Here is a 23,261-nt window from a genome sequence, read left to right as displayed (position 1 = left end):
ACCATTTATCACTGTTTTGTTAAAAAATTTTTTTCTTATAAAGGTAACAAACCAAGGCTGTTGATCCCTGAATTAGAAAAGTTGATTTGCTTGAGTATTTTCCAAAGTGTGAGGTGGGAAGGAGGAGGGGTAGAGCCTTTAGTGCTTTTGTGTATGTTGCTGATCCTCTAGTTTGGCAACATCTTGAGAGCATCTTCTGGTCTAGCGATGTGGCATTTTGTGAATCTAAGTACCAGCCCATGGCCCTGATGCTGGCTGCTTATGGCCCAAAGGGGAAGAGGGTCTGCCCCCTCCCCCTCGATGTTTCAATCTGGCCCAGTGGTGGACACGGAGCCCTGGGCAGTTTCCCCAGGAGCAACTGTCTCTTCCTGTGAAGGTGATTCTTCCTCAGCTTGTCCTCGAGATGTGACAGTTGTTTCAGGGGAGATGCTGTGAGGCCCCTCCAGGGGTATACAGCCAGGGTGGTTTTTGCGAAAGTGCTGATTCAAGATGGCCTGGAAGGGGAAACTTTTGCCACAAACGTGACAATGAAAGGGCTTGTTGCCTGTGTGCTTGCGGATATGATACTCCAGCTGATCTTTCCGGGTATACTTCTTGCCACACATGCGGCAGACGAATGGTGTGATCCCCATATGTAGGCGCATGTGGCGATCCAGGCTTCCCTTTTGGTTGAAAGATTTGGCGCAGTAGATGCAGGTGAGACGAGGGTTGTACCGGAACCACCGCTCAGACACTTCCTGCTCTCGGAGATACTCCACGTAGCCACTTACTCCCATCATTGCTGACTCTTCTACCTGTGCCAGGTGAGGGAAATAGGAACAAACATATATTACTAAGCAAACATATTAAAAGCAATTGAATCCATTTTTACCTGTTACTAATATATATGCCTATTTTTAGTGGAAAACCAAATAGTAAATGAACACCAAAATGTAAAGACAGTAGTATAATAATTCTTTAAAAATCTGAGGACACTCTATTCCATTACCATAAAAGGACAACACAGTAAAACTACTTTCTGGCTGACAAACTGGATGCTTATTAAACCCTTGTTGAATTTACTATTTTATAGTGACAGGAGAATCTGAACCCACCGATACCACCCCCTGGATCCTAATCTCACAATTACATTCTAGACAATCAAGAACTTTGGTAGTGCTGGTCCAGCAGAACTTCTTGTGATGATAAAAATGTTCTAAAACCTACATTATCCAATTCAATAACCACTAGCCACATGTGGTTATTGAGCATTTATAATATGGCTAGTGCAACTGATGAATTTTTAAAAAGTTTTAACTGCTATTATTAATAATTAAAATTTAAACAGCCACATGTGACATGTGGCTAATGGCTACTGTACCATGCAGTATAAAATATATAATGGCAAACATATTCTATTTATGACATTATCATTAATACCATATTTTACTCCAGCAGTAGCTTGCTTTATAAAAATGTGTACCATTTGTAGGTGATAGTATTCCTTCTTATCCAAAAATATTTTGATGTCATACCAACAGATTATCTTCGTTGTAACGACTACTCAAAGTTTAACTGACCTCAGAGTAAATTGGCTGAAGGCACAGGTTCCTCCTACCTGAAAGCTGGGAGAGAGCAGCAATATATTCCTTTCAATGAATAACTGAAAATTCTTGGATTTATAAATGCTTTTCACTCAAAATTCTACATTAAAATATCATCATTAGGAAACGACTGATTTTTTTTAGCCTACTGACTTCTGAAGTTGCTGTATTTTTAAAAAAACTTTTTTAAAATGTGGGAGGGAATTATATATTTTAAACATGTAGAAAGAGATGATATATGTTTATTATATATGCTTAATATAGCCCGATGTAAAGAGAAGAAAATGTCAATGTTGACTCTGAATTAACTAGAGAAAGATTCATCTAGTTAGCAATTAATCTTGTGCCCTTTTAATTTCTAAAAGTGTGTTTTGTCTCCTTTCTCATATGCTAGCTGACAGTGTGCTTCAGCATTTCAAACAGAGGCAGTTCTCAAAAGTTCGGAAAGCAGTATGTGAAGTCAAGGGTTGAATACAAGATTGAGGTTTTAGATTATTTCTGATTTGTTTTATATAACATTTTTTTCTGATTCAATTCCCTGGATAATAAAAACTGAGCCCATATAAAGAACGAGGAATACTAAAAGGAATTGGGTAACTAAGGACAAAACACAGAATAACTTCTCTGAGGCTCCGTATTCCCATCCATAAAATACAAAGGGTAACACATACTTTGCCATCTTTATAAGAATTTCATAAGAATCAAATATGATAATAGTACCTTCAAATACTTTGAATGCATAATACCATTGTGGCAATTAGGGGTGCTGGAACCTTGAGTTCAAATCTGAGTTCTATTTATTGTGGGACTTTGAACAAGTTAATTTAACTATCCTATTCCTCAGTGTCATCTGTAAAACGAATATAAGACAATAACATCTCTCCCTCACTAGTTGCTTTGGACACTGAATGAACTAATATACTGAAGTGCTCAATGTAGCTCAATGTTAGCTATTATTAAACATTACAAACTCATATTATTTATAATCTTGAAGGTAAAAATACCCTAAAAATTCTGCCCAACTTTAAGGAAAGTAATGTCATACCAGTATTGTGCACATGCTGAAAATGCATTTTAGTAATCAGTGATCAACTATAATCCCAAAATTGCACATTATGCTTGGTCTCATCTAAAAAATTATTGCAGTAAACTTGCAATAGAAAAGGAAAGTAAATGAACAAAAAAGGTAAATTGGGTCCTCGTCAAAGGCAGAAACTTATCTGTGGTAGTTTTACTGCTTTCAACTTTAAACAGAAACAAGAGCAAAATGGCTGCCTTCTGGTTCTCTCTTTTGCTAAGAGGTGGATCATTTCACTCTTCCCACTTGGCAATTACTTATTAGAGTGTAAACTCTTTAAGCACAGGCACATTCTGCATTGTTAAATATCCAGGAATTTGATCAATGCCTGCTTCAATAATTATTTCTTAATGAATTATTCCATATAAATAAATGATTTCTATAATTTCCAAAACAAACATGAGTCTAGATTCTTGACATGGACTTCAAACCCTTCCACCATCCTTATCTTCAATGACTAATCAGAGACTCAAAGAACTGAGGAGGCTTCAAAAATAACTTGCTGTATTAATGTTATTTAAAGATCTCTAAAATTAGGGATTTCACAAGTAACTAAATAACCCCCTATTTAGTAGGTACCTATTTATTGGGCACCTACTAAATAACCTTAGTTAGTCAGAATTACTTAGAGGTAAAACAACTCCTGTTAATTGAGCACCTGATAAGGCAATGTCAGAGATACAAAGATTAGAAAATGTGGTCTCTGCTCTCAAAGAACTTTCAATTTAATAGGAGGCACAAAAGTAAAGCAATAAGAAAGGAATAATTTATATGAGTCTTGAGAATTAGGAAAAATTATATTGTATTTTGTAAATGCTGTAATAGTGGCTTAAGAAAGAAAGCTCAAATAGGACTGGGCTAGTTAGGGCAGATAAAAGTAGGTGTTGGGCCTTCGCTGGACCCAGACACCTGGGATGAATGAGGCACCTCAGACTCAAGATGCAGAGAGAGAAGTAAGTTTGATGTGGTTCTGACACATGGAGAAAGTCTGTTTGACACAGACAGTGAATGTTGATGGGTCGTAGGAAAAGTTGGGTTAGAAAATTATAAATTACCTGGAAAATTAAGCCAAGTATTTTAACCTCATATAGTAGAAAAAGCTTCAGCATATTTTAGAGTAAAGGTGTAACTTTAGTAGTCCTTGCCTGTTTTGATTCTCTGTGGTAGGGGGAAATGACTGGTGAGCAGACTCACCATAATAAACTTTCACACGTTAAGTCATGTCTATCACCCCAATATCATCCCCACACAGTTACGACCTATCTCCTATTTCTCTACAGCCCGTACTTTTGCTTCAGCCAGGTAAACACTCTTGCAGAAGTCCAGTTCTTATCCCTATTGTATTTACGTATGGAGTTATCTCCTCCTAACTTCTTTAACAACTGTATTTAAAAGCTCCTTAATAACACTTTCCTTAAGATACTAATTGCAGTAACTGCCGTTTTTTTTTGAGACAGAGTCTCACTCTGTTGCCTGGGCTCGAGTGCGGTGGCGTCAGCCCAGCTCACAGCAACCTCAGACTCCTGGGCTCAAGTGATCCTCCTGCCTCAGCCTCCTGAGTAGCTGGGACTACAGGCCAGCGCCACCATGCCCGGCTAATTTTTCTATATATTTTTAGTTGTCCGATTAATGTCTTTCTATTTTTAGTAGAGACAGGGTCTCGCTCTTGTTCAGGCTGGTCTCGAACTCCTGAGCTCGAACAATCCACCCGCCTCGGCCTCCCAGAGTGCTAGGATTACAGGCGTGAGCCACCGCGCCCGGCCGAGTTTCACAATCTTGTTATCTTTTTTTCTTCCCAAACTCTGCTGACACCAAAAGTGTATTTCCTGAATGCTCACAAGCAAGAATAAAGAAAAAAGTAATCAAGTACAATACTTTAACAGGGCCACTATTACCTCTCCTACATCTTTCCTTTCTTATTCATTATATTCTACTCAGACACAGTGGCAATTCCTCCAACCACCACGGCAATCCTAAATCCACAACTACATACCTGGGAGCTGGGTTGCTTAGGCTCATCCATTCTCCCAGGAGACTCACTTCTGGCTCTGTGTCTCTCTGTCAGGGGAACGACACTGCCGGAGGGGCTAAATCTGTCGGAAGAGGAGCATAAAGGGGACTAATAGAAGAGTAGTGTCAAAGAACTTAAAAAATGGTGATATCTCCCCTCTTTATTCTATGGCTGAGGAAGGGGGAATAAACCAAACGACAGGTAACTGAGAAATACTTTCACAGAGTCAATACAGGATCTGATTTGAAATAAGGTAAAGGTTTGCCCTAGTGAATATAAATGAAATGCAAGATGACATAGCAGACAGACCATATGAGCTGGTGAAGCTAAAGCTAAATATAAGATTTCTATCCTTACACAAGTACTGAGAGACTGTAAAAGAATAAGTTAAAACTGAGCATATAATTTCGTTTCTTCCCTGTAACTATTAGGTTTTTGGTTGTTTCTTCCCCCAGGCCCCATGATAACCTGTTATACATTTCAGATTGTTGATATAGATCATGGAGATTAAAAATCTTTGCATTTAAGCTGGTATTACTTCTTTTCTTTCTTTTTTTTTTTTTTTTAGAGACAAGGTCTCATTCTGTCACCCAGGCTGGCGTGTGCAGTGGTGCGGATCATAGCTCACTACAGCTGCAGCCTCAATAGAACTCCTGGGCTCAAGCGATGTTCCTGCCTCAGAATTCCAAGAACCTGGGACTACAGGCGTGCACCATCACGCCTGGCTGATTGCTAAAAAATTTTTTTGTAGAGACAGGGTCTCACTATGTTGTCTAGGCTGGTCTCGAACTCTTGGCCCAGTGATCCTGCCGCCTAGGCCTCCCAAAGTGTTGGGATTACAGGAGTGAGCCACCACACCTGGCCTAGTATCACTTCAGATATAGTTCTAATACAGGAGGACAATAGTGCTAACATAGGAGGGCAGTAAGTTCTACGCTCAAGAATATTTTAACCATTAAGGACATAAGAAGGAAAATACTCAAATTAAGACTACCTGAAGTAGACACAGAATGTACTACCTGAACGTCTGTGACACGTTTGCCTCTCAAGACCAGATATGAATCAAAGTAATAGCTTCTTTAGTTTTCATTGCTCATATGGTTAATTTTAATTTATTTTTAACAGAGGGAAAGAACAAATATTACCAATCTCAATTAGTAATATTTCTTTCTTTCAGTTAGGACTTTCTTTCAATTGACTTAGATTAAAACTCGTGCTATTTCCACCAAAACAAATGTTCTAACAAATTCAATGTATTAGAAAGGGAAAAGTGAGGCAGAGAGCATAGCAGCGCCGGTGAAAAAAAGAAGACTCTCAAGTCTGTGGTAGCAGCAGTCACCCATGAAAGAAAACAGCAAAGATATCACCAAATGACATGTGAAAAAAGAAATGAAAAACATCCAAAAAGAGTTTCTTTGGAATTATCATGTTTTACTAGTTTGAATAGAACAATTACTGCTGGTACCATACTTCCTCTAATTTGGTAAATGGGGCAAAGAAAAGTAAACAGTGCTACAAAGGAAAGTGAAACTCCCCGAGGCCACCTACCTGTGTGATAACATACCAAGGAAGGGCAATGCTGCCAGGTTCCCAGCTGATGATCAGCTCCCTGCCTGGAATCGCGAGGAAGCCCTGGCAATTACTGATCCTAGTGTGGCTGCAGATGCTATTCTGATTCATGGAAGTGTCTAACTTTACCATAGTTCTCACAACACTGTGAATACTTCAGGACTAGGAGCTTCCTGCTTTAAAAAAATAAGAATGCAAGTCTTTTGGTACACCTCCAATTTCCCCAACATCAACTTATTCGGCTAAGAACATCAGGCAAGGAAGATGTTCTCTGTACCACCGAGGGCCCACTTTAGTAATGTCTACACAATAGCCATTAGATGGGAAAACAAAACAAAAAGAAAACTTACCTGTCAACTTCGCTGCTTGTTGGCCGAGCTACCTTGGCTCCTGAAGACCCTAAAGTGTAATTTTCCTGTCCTACAGAACCATGGCCTGTGGTATCAATCACCATGGCTGTGACTTCCTCTGCACTACTCCCATCTTCTCCGGAAGGCTGATTCTCAGGCCCAAGCCACTCCTCCAGATTTTCAGTTTTAATGTGTACTGCTCCAAGAACCCTAACTTCATCATCACTCCGACCCCCCCGGTCTGCTGCTCCTGTCTCCACATACCATTGTCCTGCGCGGTTGATCCGAAGAATGGGCTCCCGGCTCTCTACATCAGAACTCTGTTCGATTATCTGAGGGCTGGTGGACTCCTCAGGAGGACTCAGCTCTCTGATATCCAGCACAGCGCTAACCTGACCTCGCCGATTTCCCTTTGGGGCATTATGTCGTGGGCTAAGGGAGCGGTTGAGATTTGGTGTAACCCTGTGAGACTCCGGAGGTCTCTCTTGATGCTTTGTCCTTGTTTGACTTAATTCTGCTTCAACCTCAGCCACATTGATTTTGAAATGAATTCCCTCTAGGATCTGTGTACATTTGTCTATAATGTGCTGCATCTGCAGAAAACTGGCGGCTGTTAGGTAGCTGATGATATCTGCCAGCTGCAGGCATATCCGCCCTGTGTAACAGAAAGAAAGGAGCTGTTCAAAAACAGAAGGGTTCTTGATGACTGAAATGGAGACAGTACTCATCTCATTCAAGGACATGTGATCCCGGAAATAGGGGGAGCTGGCAGCCAGTACCACTTTGTGAGCCCGAAAAGCTTGTCCTTGCACATTGACCACAATATCACAGAGACGGCCCTGCATGCGCAGCTGGTTTAGATGGCTCAGGACAGAGTTGCTGAAGTCAGGGATCTCCAATTGTATGTTCCCACCTTTCTCCATGGTCGTGCCTGAGGGTGCAGGCAAGCATTCAACCCTGCTAGAAGAAGAAACCATAATCTCATTAATAATTATAATTTTACCACTCGATGCTTTGCAGTTCAAACATATTTAAAAATATCATTTGGTAAAGTTTCAAAATCTCCAAGTAAAAAGAGATACTTTCCTTATGTTTAGATGTGGAAATAGAATTACCAACAGGTTTTTAGTCTAGGTTTCACAGGAGGATACAGTTAAGACTAAAAAGTGATCGTTAGACTCCTAAAAATTCAAGCTATGACTGTATACAACATCAAAACAGAAATTCAAACGGGGGGGGGAAGCACTTTTTTTTTTTTTTAAGTGTTAGCCATAAGGTATTTGCAGACAATATAAAATCCTGTAACAACTTTACAACTCTTCTCTGCAGGAGGAAAGGAATAAGCTTTTTGAATAAATGTAATTCTACACAGATGGCTTGATTAAATATTCCTCTTCTTAATATTTTACTACATACTGCATGAGTTATGCTTATAAAGTGACTAATATCCCACATGAATGCAGGCCGATACTTCTAAGCTTAAGAGTCAGAGCCTCCACAAAAAGGCTTTGGGTATAGGACTTGGAGGCAAACAGGTTAGGAAAAATTCAACAGCTGTGTCAGGACTCAATCAAGATGTAGAGAACCTGAAGTCCAGTTCTCAGAATTCGGAAAAGTTACATATATCTGCCTCTATCCAAATTCAAGGTTGGAAATTTCAGGGTGGTGATGATGCTTTGATTCTGAAATTTAGTTCCCCAGAGGTGGTAAAAAAAATAGAGCATTTGCCAAGTATGCCCAAAATTTTTTCATTAAAATATTTTTAAAAAATAGCTGAAACACTAAGGCTGAAACTGCATCCAAAAGTCTTCGACAGTTGAGAGAAGTCTGCATAAATTCTAACAAGGTGACACTGACTGGAGCCCAATGCGCATCCACTTATCCATGAACTTATAAGATATTACACAGTTACATAAGACCTGAAACTTGAACTTTTCATGACAAGCTCACAGCCCTGCCCCGCATTTACAACACACTTATCAGTAAATAGGGAAGTGTATACACTGCTTTCAAGAACCAACTTTAGCCAATCTGACCTTTTTCCAAAGCGTTATTGTTTGTTTTGAAACTTTTAATCCAATAAGAGCCTCTGTCGATGCCATCATGAATTCAGATGTGTTTATTTTGGAGCCTACACCAGCGCCTTTTTTGTTTGCTCTTCCCGGCAATTCCCCAGTGAGGAGGAAGCCCCTGGAGTAGTCTTTCTCTACCGTCGGCTGTAAGAGGGAGAATCGGGAACGGCATGGGGTTGGCCACTCCGGCACTTGAGCAGCTTTCGTCTGCGTTAGGAGGCATGGGGAGATGCGAACTGGCTGAAGGGCGAAATGTCACTGAGGAACTCTGGAGAAGAGGGGAGCAAGGCGTCGGGCCGGGGAGGGAGTGCTCAGGTGAGCGCAAAGGATTAGGAAGGGGGCGGCGCCCCGGGACCCGGTCCAGGCGGGAGGCGTTGGCGGGCGGGGAGCTGCCCCGAGGTGGGTGTGTGTAGCTGGGTGTGTCCCGGCGGCGGTGGGGGAGGGGGCCGCCCATCCCGGGGTCCTGAGGGAGGGGCCCCGCGAGGGGGCGGGTCCTGCGGCTCAGCCCAGCCGGGGGCCGAGGGGGTAGGAGGTCGCCGGGTGCCTTCAGGCGGGGTGAAGGGAAGTGGCTGAGCGCCCCAGAAGCGGACTGCGGCGGAGACGGGGCGAGAGGGCCCCGGTGCAGGGCACCGGGACCGGGGTGCGGGGCCCGACCCCAGTCAAGGAGCAGCACCTACCTCCGGGGGTGGAAATGGGCCGGAATGGGCCGGAACACCGTCCCGGAAGTGAAACCCCCCACCCCCTCCCCCGGAGCGGGCGACGTGCCGGAAGGAAATCACTCACCCTTACACCACCCCCCCTTTCCCCTCCCCCAGCGCTTTGCTTGCCTCGCGCCCCCTCCCCTCTCTGCTCTTCCTCCTCTGTCGGGTGGAGGGCGGGAGCCCTGCGTCACCCGGGCAGTCTTGTCTCCGCCCACAATGGCGGGGTAGGGCGGGGCCAAGGGGCGGGCTTAGAGGGCGGGAGGAGGTGGGCCTGGAAGAGGAGGTGGAGATCGAAGGAAGGAAAAAGGGAGGGGCTGAAGCGGACGCTGGCGGGACGGTGCGTCATGACGTCATCAAAAGAGCCTTTATATAGGATAGCCCGGGCGCCATATCGTTCTTTCGAAGCTGGGCGTCTGCTCACGGTAAGTAGTGTTTTGCGGGGCGTTAAGTGAGTAACTGGTTACTGGTTCGGATCCTCGGTCCTCCAGCCCTTGTCGGGCTAAACTGACTGGCACTTTTAGGCCAGTCGCGCGGCTTTACAGTGTCCCCAAGAGGACGATGGTGAGGGATTGCGCATTTGGTGCAGGCGCGACCCTAGAGGGTTGTTGGGGCCGAACGGCGGACAAACCTCGGCTCGCGTTCCCTGCCTCTGATGAAGCCTGTGTTGGTAGGGACATCTGAGAATGCTGATGAATGCCAACTGCTCTGATGGCGGAACGCGAGGAGTGGACTGAGTGGGCCTTTGTGTAGGACGCGGCCCGAGCCACCGTCAGCCGCTCGTTCTCGGGAAGGCGGGTGGTGTGTTAGTCCACGTGATTCCAAGTGGCTCCATTTCGCAGTGCCGCCATAGTTGCCATCTGTGGTTAACTGGGTGCAGTGCTCTCCTTTGTAACATTAAGTGCCTCCCTTACCTGTCGTGCAGTTACGGGTGGTAAAAGTCAATTGCGTAAGTGGTAACAGAAACGTGATAGCAACGTGGGAACAGTGATTTTAAAATCACCTCGTTTTTTCCTTAGGGATGGTGGTAGGCTTGGATGCAGTGTGGCTTTTGATGACTTGTTACGGACAGGTAAGAATGGGGGAAAATTTGGTGGAAAAGGGGAGATTTGCTTAAAGGTGGTCTTCATTAAGCCTGTGATGGTTTTAAGAGTAGTGGACAGAAGGGATTTCTGAAATTCCATTCTGAGGCTTTAATTTTTGGAACATTGATATTTATTCAACTTGGCTGCAATGCGGTTCTAACCTGCATCTTGCCTGTTTTCTAGTTACCTGCCAAACGAGTGATGAGAGGAGCCGCGGAGGTAAGTTATTGAAATGCCCACTGAAAGGGAAGTTAGGTTGAAAGTCAGTGAATGTGCCACAATGATGACAGTTTATTTGCTACTCTTGACTGCGAGAATGACGAGAATCTTAACCACCATTACCTTAACTGAGGCACACAAAATGGTGATTTGGGAAGCGTGGAAATTACCCCTAAGTTAACAAGAAGCTGTTTCTTCTCAGGTCCTAAACAGCAAGCCTCACTGTAGCTGTGAACACACAGGTGAGAAACTTTTGTATGAAAAATCAGTATTCACCCAGTACTTCCCACTTTTTCTTTAGGAAAATAGCCAGAATGACGTTGATGCTTATGTATTAGTTTTTCCCTCTCTTATTTTCAAATGTGAACTGCTATTATTCTGATAAGAATTTAATCTGTGGGAAACCAGAGGACACAGATACAGTGATGGTTGCATAGTTCAGCAGATTGAATCATGAAGAGATTTACCATTTGTCTGATGTATCTGGGGTGGTTAGGGTTTGCTAACAAATGTAAGTAGTGCCACCTTTAAAATCTATTTCTCATTTATTTTGTGTTTAAAATCTGTTTTTTAGGCACTGAAAAGAAAGCTGGAGGCTGAAATGGTAAGTAAAATTACAATCCAAGTATGCATAGGTAATTGGACACAAACAGCTTTTTAAGAGTTAACATTCTTAATGTACAGTAAACATTGAGTAGCTGAGATCCTTGTCCTGTTACCATTAGTAAACACTGTCAGAATTTGTAAATGCAGCCTGGATGATGATAAAGCAAATACTGACTGAACATGAAGGTCTTAATTAGCTCTAACTGATTTCAGGCCATTTTTAATCTTGGGCGGAGGAAATTCATGTGTAACTATTCTGAAACCACTCTTTCGTTTCTTAGATGGAGTCTGACTTGTCTGGACCAGCTTTATATTTTGGGTAAGTGTTAATGGAAAACATTACAGTAGCTACAGGGCTTACAGTGCTGAGTGATGGACTTACTGCTGAGCAAGTGGCTACTTGAGATTTACAAGCTTATATTTGACTAATGAATGCTAACTTTGTGTTTTCTTTGTGCATGCTCCGAATGGGGTTTTTGTAATGATGTTGATCAAATGTCTGACCTGAAATGAGCATGTAGACATATTTAACACTGAAGAACCCTGTAACAAACTATTCTGAACAGAGTTTAATAATATATAGCATTTTAAAGAAGGTTCTCATTTTTTTCTTGTAGCTACTGGTTACATATTTTTTTCCATGGACAGCTTGCTTGGGTAAGAACATAACGACAATACCTGGCATTTCTGAAATGTGGTCTTACTAGTTAACTGTGTTAGGGAGTTCTCTTGTGATAAAAAGCCAATGGACAAAGTTTTGAAAAGTGAATAGTATTGAATTACTATATTAAAACAGTTTAATGAAAGTTTTAAATACATTTTTTAAAAAGTAAATGTATGAATACTACTTTGTAAATGGTCTTCAACTTAGGAAATGGCATCTAAAGGAATACTTATTTCAGGTGAAGATTTTGGAGACTTTTAAGAGGCAAGGTCTCCCTGTTTCGCAGGCTGAGTGATCTGCCTCATCCTGAGTAGCTGGGACTACAGGCACGCATCCACCGAGCCCAGCTAGAACCTTCAAGGTATATATTTTATTTGTCTTTACGTGTTTATTTAGGAAGATGCTGTTAGTGATGACTTTTAAAGTAACAACAGATGGGAATCTCTCTGAAAGAGAATGAAGATTAATTTGGAACTGAAACAGTAATTGGAAAATTTTTTAGAAATCTACCTGTTAAGTACCTATTGCTAAATTAGAGTAAATTTCTGCAGGTGTGAAGAGTCAGCTTGACAACAGTGCATGGAGCAAGTTTTCAGAAAAGGTATTGGAATCTCAGTATGGGTTTTGTTAAGTAGTCTAAAGCCGATACAATGATGATAACATAGTTCAGCAGACTAACACTGATGAGCAGTATTAAGTCTTTCGCTCCTATCTGATGTATCTGGCTGTAATAGTTCCAGTTTATACCCTTGAAAGGTAAAATTGTAGCTACTTAACTATCCCATAGCAAATGTTCAGGGGATTTGGATTAATCTGGATTGGAGTGGCAGGGCAGTTTTAAAAAGTTAAGGTGTGACTTCAAAAGAATAATTGAGTAGAGCCAAATTTAAATGGAATTGTTTTTCATCTTCAAACAGGCAGACCTTCTAAAAACTTCTAGGTAAGTCGGTTTTGGTACATAGTTTACTTTGGAATGTAACCAATGATGTAATGATTCTGCCAAATGAAATAGAATGATATCACTTAAAAACCGTTCCATTTTGATTCTGAGGTTACTGTATTAACAGATAAGACACAGAAATTTTTTTTGCCATGATTTATATGTAAATCTTTGCTTTTCAGGGATTTCATATGACCACAGCGAGCATGCAACTTACCCTTTAAAAGGTGAGGATTGAAAATAATAGCACTATCATTATTCCAGAATACATGATGATCTCACTCCAACTTGAACTCTCTCACTGATTACCTGATGCCAACAAAAGATCTGATATTCTGTGTTCGCCAGTTGCCATCGAAATTGAAATCCAGAAATGTGGCTGAAAGTGGTTTTTGTTGCAGGTACTTTCGTGGATGCTGACGGAAAGAGTAAACAACATCTTTCAATCTTAATAAGTTCTGCAAACTATCTGGAGGACTGGTTATTCCAAATGGGATGAAAGAACGAAAGTTAACCCAATAAAATGAAGGGATGTTTTAGTTGTTCCCTTGCCTGTTAATTTTAAGTGGAAATAAACACAGATCATTAAGACTCACGGCTTTTTGCTTACTGATTTTTGTGAACTAAGATGTTTTGAGAATGAACCATATAATTTGCAGAATTCTTTATTAATGAAATCCCTAGATAATTGGTTTTGAGCCTAAAGCTTTGATCTGAAAGGCAACTTTGAAAAGGTTGTGGAGAGTGAGCCAGAGCCTAGAAAAAAGATAATTTTGGACTAGGTTGTATTCAATTTTTCCCAGAGACTACATATTGTCTAGAAAGCCCACCATGGAATTATAAAAGATCTGCATCCATAGCCTCTTGGCAAGCCTTTATAAATACCAAAAATTGTGGGATGTAAGGGGTGTATATATAACTGTCTATTTAAATAAAAGTGATTTTCCTCAAACGGTCTATGCTCAAAGGGAAAGATGATCAAGAGCTCAAAATTCAACGTGGGTCAATAAGGCTAGTACTGCTTGTGAATTGCCAGGAACTTAAGTTCCTGAAGAGACCCTGTACTAGCTCTGGGTTCTGGCAGAATTAAATACCTGCCTGTTTAAAGATACCCGCTTGGTTCACAATTTAGTGCTTAAGTGGTCTACAGATTGCTAAGCATTCATCTTTTGATGGCTTGAAAAGCACCTTTTCAGAAAGTAACATAGGCTGGGGGGTGGTGGCCCATGCCAGCACTTTGGGAGACAAGGTGATTCTCAGAACATTTGAGCCCAGGAGATTGAGACTAGACTGGGCATCATAGCAAGACCTTGTCTCTACAGGATTAGCGGGGTGCAGTGGCTCGTGCCTGGAGCTAACTACTTTAGGAGGCTGAGGCTGGGTGACAGACCTAGTCAAAGAGATGATTCTGGATTAAAAATGGCCACCTCTTGCAAAAATGGTCTGTTGGGAGTTCTGATGCTTTGTGTGTGGATTCATTGTTCAAGCCTTGCTAACTAGCCATGTTGTCACCCAAAGCTTTTTTTTTTTTTTTGAGACAGAGTGAGACTCTGTTGCCCGGGCTAGAATGCAGTGGGGTCAACCTAGCTCAACAGCAACCTCAAACTCCTGAGCTCAAGCAATCCTGCCTCAGCCTTCTGAGTAGCTGGGGCTACAGCATGTGCCACCATGCCCGGCTAATTTTTTCTATATATTTTTAGTTGTCCATCTTCTTTCTATTTTTAGTATAGGCAGGGTCTTGCTCAGGCTGCTCTCGAACTCCTGAGCTCAAATAATCTGTCCGCCTTGGGCTCCCAGAGTGCTAGGATTACAGGCGTGAGCTACCGAGCCTGGCCTCTCAATAGCTTTTAAAGTGTATAATGGGTCTTGAGACTAAAATTTTGAGAACTGCTGTTCCAAGTGAAGCAGCAGGAGTAGCCTAGCAAGGATAAGTAACCGGGCCAAGTTTGCGTAACTAGAAAGTGGTAAAGCTGGGAATTAAGTCCAGGTATGTCTAATTCACACAAGTTCTTTCTAAGTCAATAGTCTTAAATACAGAAAACTTAGATGTGCATTTACTGCACGACTTACATATGCAACTGTTACACAGATAACCCCACTTAATATTTTTATTGTATACTTGGTTAACTCTGTTATGAAGTAACTCACCTTCTTTGAAATAAGAAAAAACTGTCCTTAGCGCAGCATCGTTAGGATGATGAATTATGCTTAACAAAAAGTCAGCAGAAAGGAATGTGGTCATAGATAGTTCTGGTTCCTAAGAGAAGGGAACTCTGGGAGAAGACAGAATAGCTGTATAGATCCATCGTTTTATTCAGTTAAAGCCCAAGAGCATAAAACAATACCGCCTGATGCATCTCTTACCAAGGAGAAATTGTTCATAGGACAGAGCTCTCTTGAAGCTTATAATGACTGTTTCTGTTGTAGCTGGCAATTGCTTACCTTGTTTTTAAAACTTGCAACAATTCCCTAGGAAGTTCAAGGGATTGGATTTGAAATAAACTCACTTTCAGTTTACAATTAATTTGTGCATTCCAAAATCCTGGTCGTGTTGTTTTCAACTTCAGTAAATATTTCTTTAACTTTTGTGGAAATGTTTAATTTTAAATTTTACCCCACCTACAGAATGGGTAGTAGAAGAAACCAAAAAAAAAGAAAAAAAGAATTCACCCCACCTCACTGATGGAAGTCTTAAAGAGTGACATTTTCCTGGATTTCAGAATAAGCATTTTTTCTTCATCACAGGTCTGATGAAAAGCTGACTAATGCCCAAAGTGACTAGATCTGTGAGATACTAAGATAGGATACTTTGACTCCTGGGAACCTATAGCCTTTAGTATTTGTAGCCTAAAAAATACTCTCTGGATTTTGGGCATCTTTTATAAGTCTCAATTCTAGGATAGAAAGACAATACTTTGGTCAGAATTAGGCTCTAAATAGTGAATCAGGAATTTATTATATTTAGAAATTAGAGAATACCCATGTGGTACAGATGGATGTAAAATTCTGTTTTCCTACCCAATAAAGGGCATCTCTAGAAATTCTCTTCACTGAGAAAGGGCAGGCAGAGTTGGACACCCTGTCTCACCCGAAGAACCCTGCCAGGAAGGACTCTGGCTGCAGAGTACACCCACAAACAAGGGAGAGATTAGGTAAAAGGGCAAATTTAGGGAAAAGCTCCACCTAATGGCAAACCAGCTTCCTGCAGTAGGGAACACTCACTGTAGCCTATTCAGTGTCACAAATTAGACCTGAAGGTGAATCTTATTTTGTTTTTAAACAGCAAACGATTATATTTAATAATATCATATTGCTTAGAGCACTGAGAAAAACAGGAAGGGATATAAAACTTACAGTTAGTATTTATAAATTATAAATCAAGAAATCAAGGTAAAAGTGAAGATCAAATAGAAAAGAACAATTTCAAAATCATTAATTGAGATCTTGTTCCCATCTTACAATTATTATTTATTATAGTTTTTATTTGTATCATTAGAATTTATAAGAAGATCACAATGAGCTTCCATGTTGTCTTTTTTATACATTTGAGGTTGGTCTAAGGTCAATTATTATTTTCTTTTTTTTGAGATTCTGTCTTACTCTGTTGCCCAGGCTAGAGTGCTGTGGCATCAGCCTAGCTCACTGCAAGCTCCAACTCCTGGCTCAGGCGATCCTCCTGCCGCAGCCTCCCATGCCTGGCTAATTTTTTTTTTTATATTTCTAGTTGCCCAGATAATTTTTTCTATTTTTAGCAGAGATGGGTCTTGCTGTTGCTCAGGTTGGTTTCGAACTCCTGACATCAGGCAATCCTCCCGCCTTGGCCTCCCAGAGTGCTAGGATTATAGGCCTGAGCCACTGAGCCTGGCCTTTTTTTTTTTTTTAAGATACTGGGTCTCATACTGTCACCAGGCTGGAGTAGAGTGGTGTAATTATAGCTCACTGCAGACTCAGCCTCCCAGTGTGGGGATTGCAGGCGTGAGCCACTGAGCCTGGCCAGTAGTTATGATTGAGAGAAAATATTATTCAGGGATTAATTATTATCTTTAAAAATGGAAATATAAACATAATACTGATTCATAAAACTGTTCTTTTAGTACAGATATATGTTTTGTTTGATTTTAAACTATATATAGATATATCTGTATCTGTTTATGGGTAGAAAATATCATCATCTTACATTTGTGCAATGCTTTGTAGTTTTTCAAAGCATTTTCATTCACATTATCTTCCACATATAATTATCTCCTTTGATTCTGGCAACAAGAGCCCCGTGAGGTAGCCAGAGCAAATATTGTTTGTGTTTTACATAAGCAGGAAGGGAGGCTAAAAAAGGTTTATGTAACTTGCTCAAGGTGAAACAATGAATAAGATTTTGTGACTCTCATTTCAATGATGTCTTTGCATTTTATTATGCTACTTCTCACTCTATTATGTTTATAGTTGAAATATCACTATAAAAACGTTAATTTATATGATTCTCTTGATGAGGCTGATGAACTGAACCCTCCATCAACTGACTACAGGGGCAAGCATTCTCCCACATTTTAAGACATGATTTGATTACCTTTGTCCTAAATGAGTGATCTATCTGGGTATGAAAAACATGATTAAAAAACAAAAATCCAGTATAATATTCCAACAAGGAGCTATCTTTCACACCTCTCCAAGTAAAAAAGAACTTCAAAAAAGTCTCGACTAAGAATAATCTTAATGATGCATGTGATCAAGTCAGAATTGGGTTTCTTCATTGTGGTGAAGAATGTTGCCTGGATTCCTTCCACCTACAGAGAGGACGGTCAGATCTGTGGCTCAACTCTGCATCTGAGTTTAGCCTTGGGGAAGCAAAGAGGACAAAACTCAAAAGCTCAACTTTTTGCATGGTGCGGGTGATTCAATGAACTCTTCTCTGCTTCTGAGTCTGTTGGCCAGGAGACCCGGATATGATAGGGCTTCAGTTCTTCAGGAGGGACAGAATCTGGGGCGCTGCTCATGAGGTCATGTCCCCGGAAGGATTTGGGGAAGGCTATGACATCTCTGATACTTGGAGCTCCAGTGACAAGGCATATCAGTCTGTCTAACCCTGTGAATAAAATACAAAGAGAGCAGATGAGAAATGTAATCTAACGTTGAAAATTCCTGAGTTTTTCCATAAAAGTTGCAGAGAACTTTTAAATAAGAATGTTTTTTTTTTTGTAGAGACAGAGTCTCTCTTGCTCAGGCTGGTCTTGAACTCCTGGCCTCAAGTGATCCTCCTGCCTCAGCTCCTAAAGTGCTAGAATTACAGGCATGAGCGACTGTACCCAGCTGTAAATAAAAATCTTTAAGAAGCTATAGCCAACCATAGTTTCCTGCCTTTTTTTTGTTTTTGAGACAGAGTCTTGCTCTGTTGCCCCAGCTAGAGTGCAATGGCATCATCATAGCTCACCGCAACCTCAAACTCCTGGGCTCAAGCGATCCTCCTGCCTTAGCCTCCCGAGTAGCTGGGACTACAGGTGCGTGCCACCACACTCAGGTAATTTTTCTGTTTTTAGTAGAGATGGGGGGTCTCACTTGCTCAGGGGCGTCTTGAACTCCTGAGTTTAAGTGATCCTCTGGCCTCGGCCTCCAGAGTGCTAGGATAATAGGCGTGAGCCACCACCACCAGCTAGTTCCCTGCCTTTTTAAAGAACTTGTGTTTGTTTGAGAGGTTCTTTTCTATATCAGTCTGGAAAAGTATTCAGGACTAGTGTTCTCATGCTACTAGGATTACTAGAAACTGTAATTGTCACAGCAATTAGCAAGTTCCTAGCAAGGGCTTACTAAAAGCACCAATACAGGTTGAACGATATACTAGGTGCTCTGCAGGGAACTCCAAAAACACAGAAGGAAGTCCCTACTGTTGAGGGCCTTACAATATAGGTGAGCTTCCTAGAATTTCTCACTTTGAGGGCCTCACAATATAGGTGATCTTCCTAGAATTTATCACTTTTCTTCACTTGATAAAAGAAGCAAAGTGGCTAGGGTCGGTGGCTCATGCCTGCAATCCTAACACTTTGGGAGGCTGAGGCAGGAGGATCCCTGAGGCCAGGAGTTCGAGATCAGCCTGAGTAACAGTGAGACCCCATCTCTACAAAAGATAAAAACATTAGCCGGGAGTGGTGGCGTGCGTCTATCGTGCTACCTACTTGGGAGGCCAAGGGGGAGGATCACTTGAGCCCAGGAATTTGAAGTTGCAGTGAGCTATGAGTGCATCATTGCACTCTAGCTGGGGCAAGAGTGAGACCTTGTCTCAAAAAAAAAAAAAAAAATCCACAAGTGAAGTGAGTAACCACAGTAATCAGGACACTGGCACATTCCTATTTTTATACAAGCTGATTACTGTGGAGCAGTGCTTCCCAGACGCCAGAGAATATGTCTGTGAGGTCTCAGAGATTTGGGAAGTATTTACTTAAGACCCTGCAGTTTTATTCTATTAAAAAATCTTTCAAATGCAAATTATCAGTTAGATTTTATCTTTATAACTGATAAAATATATTTTAAAAATATGAGGCTGGGCATGGTGGCTCACGTCTGTAATCCTAGCACTCTGGGAGGCCAAGAGGCAGGAGAATCACTTGAAGTGAGGAGTTTGAGACCAGCCCAAGCAAGAGCGATACCCCGTCTCTACTAAAAAGTAGAAAAAATATTAGCCAGGCAACTAAAAATAGAAAAAATTAGCTGGGCGTGGTGGCTCGTGCCTGTAGTCCCAGCTACTCGGGAGGCTGAGGCAGGAGGATCAACTGAGCCCAGGAGTTTGACGTTGCGGTGAGCTAGGCTGACGCTATGGCACTCTAGCCCGGGCAACAGAGTGAGACTCTGTATCAAAAAAAAAACTTAAAACAGAAACTTAAATTCTCATAGAACTTCTGAGCTCATCTCCCCCTCCTCCACCACCACAAGCTGCAAGGCCAGCTTTGAGACACAGTGCTGCGGGAATGCAATTTAGTTTATCAAAGGACAAGTTATTTACCTAAGGCAATTCCTCCATGAGGGGGCGCCCCATATTCTAACGCCTGGAGCAGATGGGAGAGCAATTTCACATCTTCCTAAAATTCAAAAGATAATTCAGTTTAAATATATACTGAAGGTCCACTGAGTGCCATACACTAGGCTTAGGGAAAATAAAGTTGAGTTAGAAAAATTCCTTAACATGACTTAACTAATAATGACTCACTGGGAAAGTGTAAGAAAATATCTTAAGAAGTTTACAATTTAGCAAGGGAGTACAAGTCACAGACGATTACGACATGTAGAAAAATGGCTGGTGCTCAGTAAACGCAGCCATTACCGTACCGATGATGCACAGAGTAAGCCCAATCAAGGAGGTGGAGATGTGGACTCTGAAAGGCGGATGAAAAGCAGGAAACTGTCCTGTCACAGAGACCAAGGGAAGAGGACACTAGTAAGAGGGCAGCATTGTCGAATGCTGTGGGAGGTGGGGGAGCTTGTGGGCTAAGAAGAGGCCCAAACTTACATGAAACCGTAAGTTTCCTGGGGCAGTACGTACAGAAATGTTGTATAGAAGTGTGTGTGCAAATGGTTCTCCAACCAGGGAGCTGCAAACAAACACGTAGGGCTTTTTTGGTCTGGTATGGGCCCAGGCACCAGTGAGTTTTTGTTGTTGTTGTTTTTACTGCTTTCCAGGTGATTTGATTCTAATGTGCATCAGGGCTGAGAACCGCAGGTGTTCAGGGAAGAAGCAGAAGCAATGTATTCTTACTGACTCTTTCAAAAAGGCCGACAATGAAAGGAATGAAAACGAGAGGCTGAAAACTGGTGATTGGAGGCTTTGACTGGGCAGGAGAAAAGTTAACAGATTTCACGATGCCCTTAAGGCTAACGGGAGAGTCTGGCAGTTTGAGCTCTCCAGTCCTGCTCTCACATATAAAGTTCTTCCATTCTACCTCACACCTGTTAATGCCACAAAATGGTCTTTTAGGACCAGACTCTCTTGGACACCTTTTCCTTCCTAAAATCTATCCCAGAGCATTCTACAGAATTACCAACTGCAAATTCCTAGGTCTGCATCTGTACAGACTCTTCTTTTTCTTTTTCAAATCTTGATTACCTAATTCTCTATCACCAAAATACACCCCCCACCTTAAATATAGCTAAAGTAGTGTCTATTAAGTGATACAAAATCCTTTCAAACTTCTTTTTCTCTACATTATCAACATTTTCAGAACTGCATCATTTTTTGAGTAGTGTTGTGATTAACGGTTTAGCTTAAAGAGCGGCCCTGCCTGGATCTGAATCCGGCACAGTCTGTACTGTGTGACTTTGGCAAATTAAGTAATCTGCCTCAGTTTCTCATCTTTAAAATAGGTAGAATAAGGGTATCTATCTCATAAAGTATTAAATAATTGGGAAGAGCAGGGTGGGAGAAAAAAAGATCAAAAAAATAATTGGGAGATTAAATGCATCAATGCATATAAAGAAACAGTGCCTGGTATAGAGTAAGCACTAATAAAAAGCTATTACTGTTTACTTTCCCAAGTCCTACCTTGAAGGCAGAGAGATGAGCTGAAGCTATTTTGTATCTGGTGAATCCTCCATTCATAATAAATGTTTAACAAAACTCACAAATACTCTGGAAAGAAAATAAGGCCAGGTTAGAAGATGATGTTTGTTACCTTTAGTAAAGTTGCCAGGATGTAACGCTGTAGCTCTGCATCGTGAATTCGGATAGAACCGCCTCCTATCTCACTGCCATTTAAAACCAAGTCATAGTGTTGGCTACGCACCTAGAAGATTCAAAGAGCCTTTGCGTTAAAGACAATTTCTGGCTTTCTGTTCCATAGGTTGAAGATGCTGTAGCTACTTAGAGACAATGTATTAACTACTGGCTCAAACCCCACAATTTCTTCTGGGGCTTCCAGAACTGGGTCCTAGCTATCTTCAGACTGTGAAATCTGAAGTTCTTTGCCATTTTTACACATTTCCTTTTTATTTGGAAATACAGATTTGGTACCTTCTCGGGCTCAGTGTGCAGGAGGTGGATGTCACTGGGGTGGGGAGCAGTAAATGGGTGGTGGGTAGACTCCAGTTCTCTGGGATTTTCCTCCTTGGGAAGGAAGAGAGGGAAATCCACTACCCAAAGGAAAGAGAACAGAGATGTGTCACGGAGGACCACTCCTCTCATTTCTAGAAGATCAGCACATTCCAGTCGTAATTTTCCCAGCAAAGAGCACTGCAAACAGAAGACACAAACATTGAGTTAACTTGTTTTTACTTATTTATTTTTTTTGGAACACAGTGTTGCTCTGTTGCCTGGGCTAGAGTGCAGGCATCATTGTATCCCACTGCAACCTCCCACTCCTGGGCTCAAGCGATCCTCCTGCCTCAGCCTCCCAAGTAGCTGGGACCACAGGCATGCACCACAATGCCTGGCTAACTTTTTCTATTTTTAGTAGAGGTGGGGTCTTCCTCTTGCTCAAGCTGGTCTCAAACTTCTGACCTGAAGTGATCCTCCTGCCTTAGCCTCCTGGAGTGCTAGGATTACAGATGTGAGCCACCACACCTGGCCCCTGAGTTAACTTCTTGACAGAGTAGGCAGCAAATGACACAACATGGATCCTGAAGCCGGGCCATTCTCTGATTAAGAGATACGATCCTCTTTGCCTCAGGAGACAAGATTTGAGGATGATCTGACTCCAACATTGTTGAGAACAATTGTCAAACTCTGCCAACTGGGTGAGTACCTAATAATACAGTGATTAAGAGCACAGGGATCAGAGCTTCATAAACCTGGGTCTGAATCCCAGTTTGGCTACTTACTAACTTCTCTATACTCTTTTCCATAGTAAAATGGGGATAAAAATACCTACTACAAAAGACTGTTGTGAGGCTGAAGTGAGATAAGGTATGTAAGGTGCAGGACTTGACGAGGTATGTGAAGGGCAGCTGTTCTGACTATTTCCTTAGTGCTCTGGAAGGGTCATGGGGAGGCTTTGCTGGGTGGCTGGCATGCAGTTAATGTTCAATCAGCGTTGGCTGTTATTATGGGCAGTATGCATTAGAGGTTCATTTAAGAGTGTGAATTTTGGAACCGGATTTAGTGGGTTAGAAATCTGCCTCCTCTGCTTCCTAGCTGTGTGAATGTGAGCAAATTTTAACCTCTGTGCCTTAGATTTCTTATTTTTAAAATAGCAACAGTATAAGTACTTCTCTCATAGGGTTGGCCCGAGGATTAAATGAGTTAATATATATTAATACAAAGTGCTTCGAACAGAATGTGTGTGGCAAATAGGAAGTACTTAGTAAGTGCTAACTATGGTGTGCAGAGCTTCCCTGAGAAAGGACAGTCAGAATAGCCACACACGCCCGGAGACATGAATAGGGTGTCACTTTGTGGCCCATTCTATCTTC

The 23,261-nt window shown here is 41.7% G+C and overlaps 2 protein-coding genes and 1 long non-coding RNA gene across 3 annotated transcripts in view; 1 reads left to right on the top strand and 2 right to left on the bottom strand.

The window, feature by feature from the left end:
* Positions 1–305: 305 nt before the first annotated feature.
* ZBTB37 (zinc finger and BTB domain containing 37) lies at positions 306–7,514 on the bottom strand. Its single transcript, XM_012657763.1, has 3 exons — positions 6,592–7,514; positions 4,655–4,754; positions 306–794 (listed from the first exon to the last, which is right to left on the bottom strand). The coding sequence occupies exons 1-3, from the start codon at positions 7,512–7,514 to the stop codon at positions 306–308; spliced, it is 1,512 nt and encodes a 503-aa protein (XP_012513217.1).
* A 2,276-nt stretch (positions 7,515–9,790) lies between these two features.
* Positions 9,791–13,440, top strand: LOC105821135. The gene is made up of 9 exons (XR_001138048.1): positions 9,791–10,433; positions 10,630–10,665; positions 10,868–10,907; positions 11,240–11,269; positions 11,553–12,296; positions 12,487–12,536; positions 12,853–12,875; positions 13,058–13,102; positions 13,277–13,440. It is a non-coding gene; the product is annotated as an uncharacterized LOC105821135 (long non-coding RNA).
* A 4,019-nt stretch (positions 13,441–17,459) lies between these two features.
* DARS2 (aspartyl-tRNA synthetase 2, mitochondrial) overlaps positions 17,460–23,261 on the bottom strand; it is a 30,484-nt gene continuing 24,682 nt past the window's right edge. The window contains exons 11-14 of the mRNA XM_012657723.1: positions 21,865–22,083; positions 21,527–21,637; positions 19,864–19,939; positions 17,460–17,955 (exon numbers count right to left, since the gene is read on the bottom strand). Of these exons, the coding sequence (XP_012513177.1) occupies positions 17,741–17,955; positions 19,864–19,939; positions 21,527–21,637; positions 21,865–22,083 (621 nt within the window). The 3' untranslated portion in view covers positions 17,460–17,740. The remainder of the gene's footprint in view (positions 17,956–19,863; positions 19,940–21,526; positions 21,638–21,864; positions 22,084–23,261) is intronic.

This window comes from Propithecus coquereli, unplaced genomic scaffold (genome assembly GCF_000956105.1).
Source record: "Propithecus coquereli isolate 6110/MARCELLA unplaced genomic scaffold, Pcoq_1.0 Scaffold56, whole genome shotgun sequence".
Lineage (NCBI taxonomy): Eukaryota > Metazoa > Chordata > Mammalia > Primates > Indriidae > Propithecus > Propithecus coquereli.
The sequence above is the reverse complement of the archived record's forward strand: the minus strand, read 5'-3'. Positions and strand labels throughout refer to the sequence as shown.

Bases quoted from the DNA above. Each gene is read 5' to 3' on its own strand.
- ZBTB37 (XM_012657763.1), bottom strand. From the start codon at position 7,514: ATGGAGAAAGGTGGGAACATACAATTGGAGATCCCTGACTTCAGCAAC. The intron at 4,755-6,591 runs GTAAGTTTTCTT...CTCTTCCGACAG, and splicing joins ACAAGCAGCGAAGTTGACAG to ATTTAGCCCCTCCGGCAGTG. The intron at 795-4,654 runs GTATGTAGTTGT...CACCTGGCACAG, and splicing joins CTAAGCAACCCAGCTCCCAG to GTAGAAGAGTCAGCAATGAT.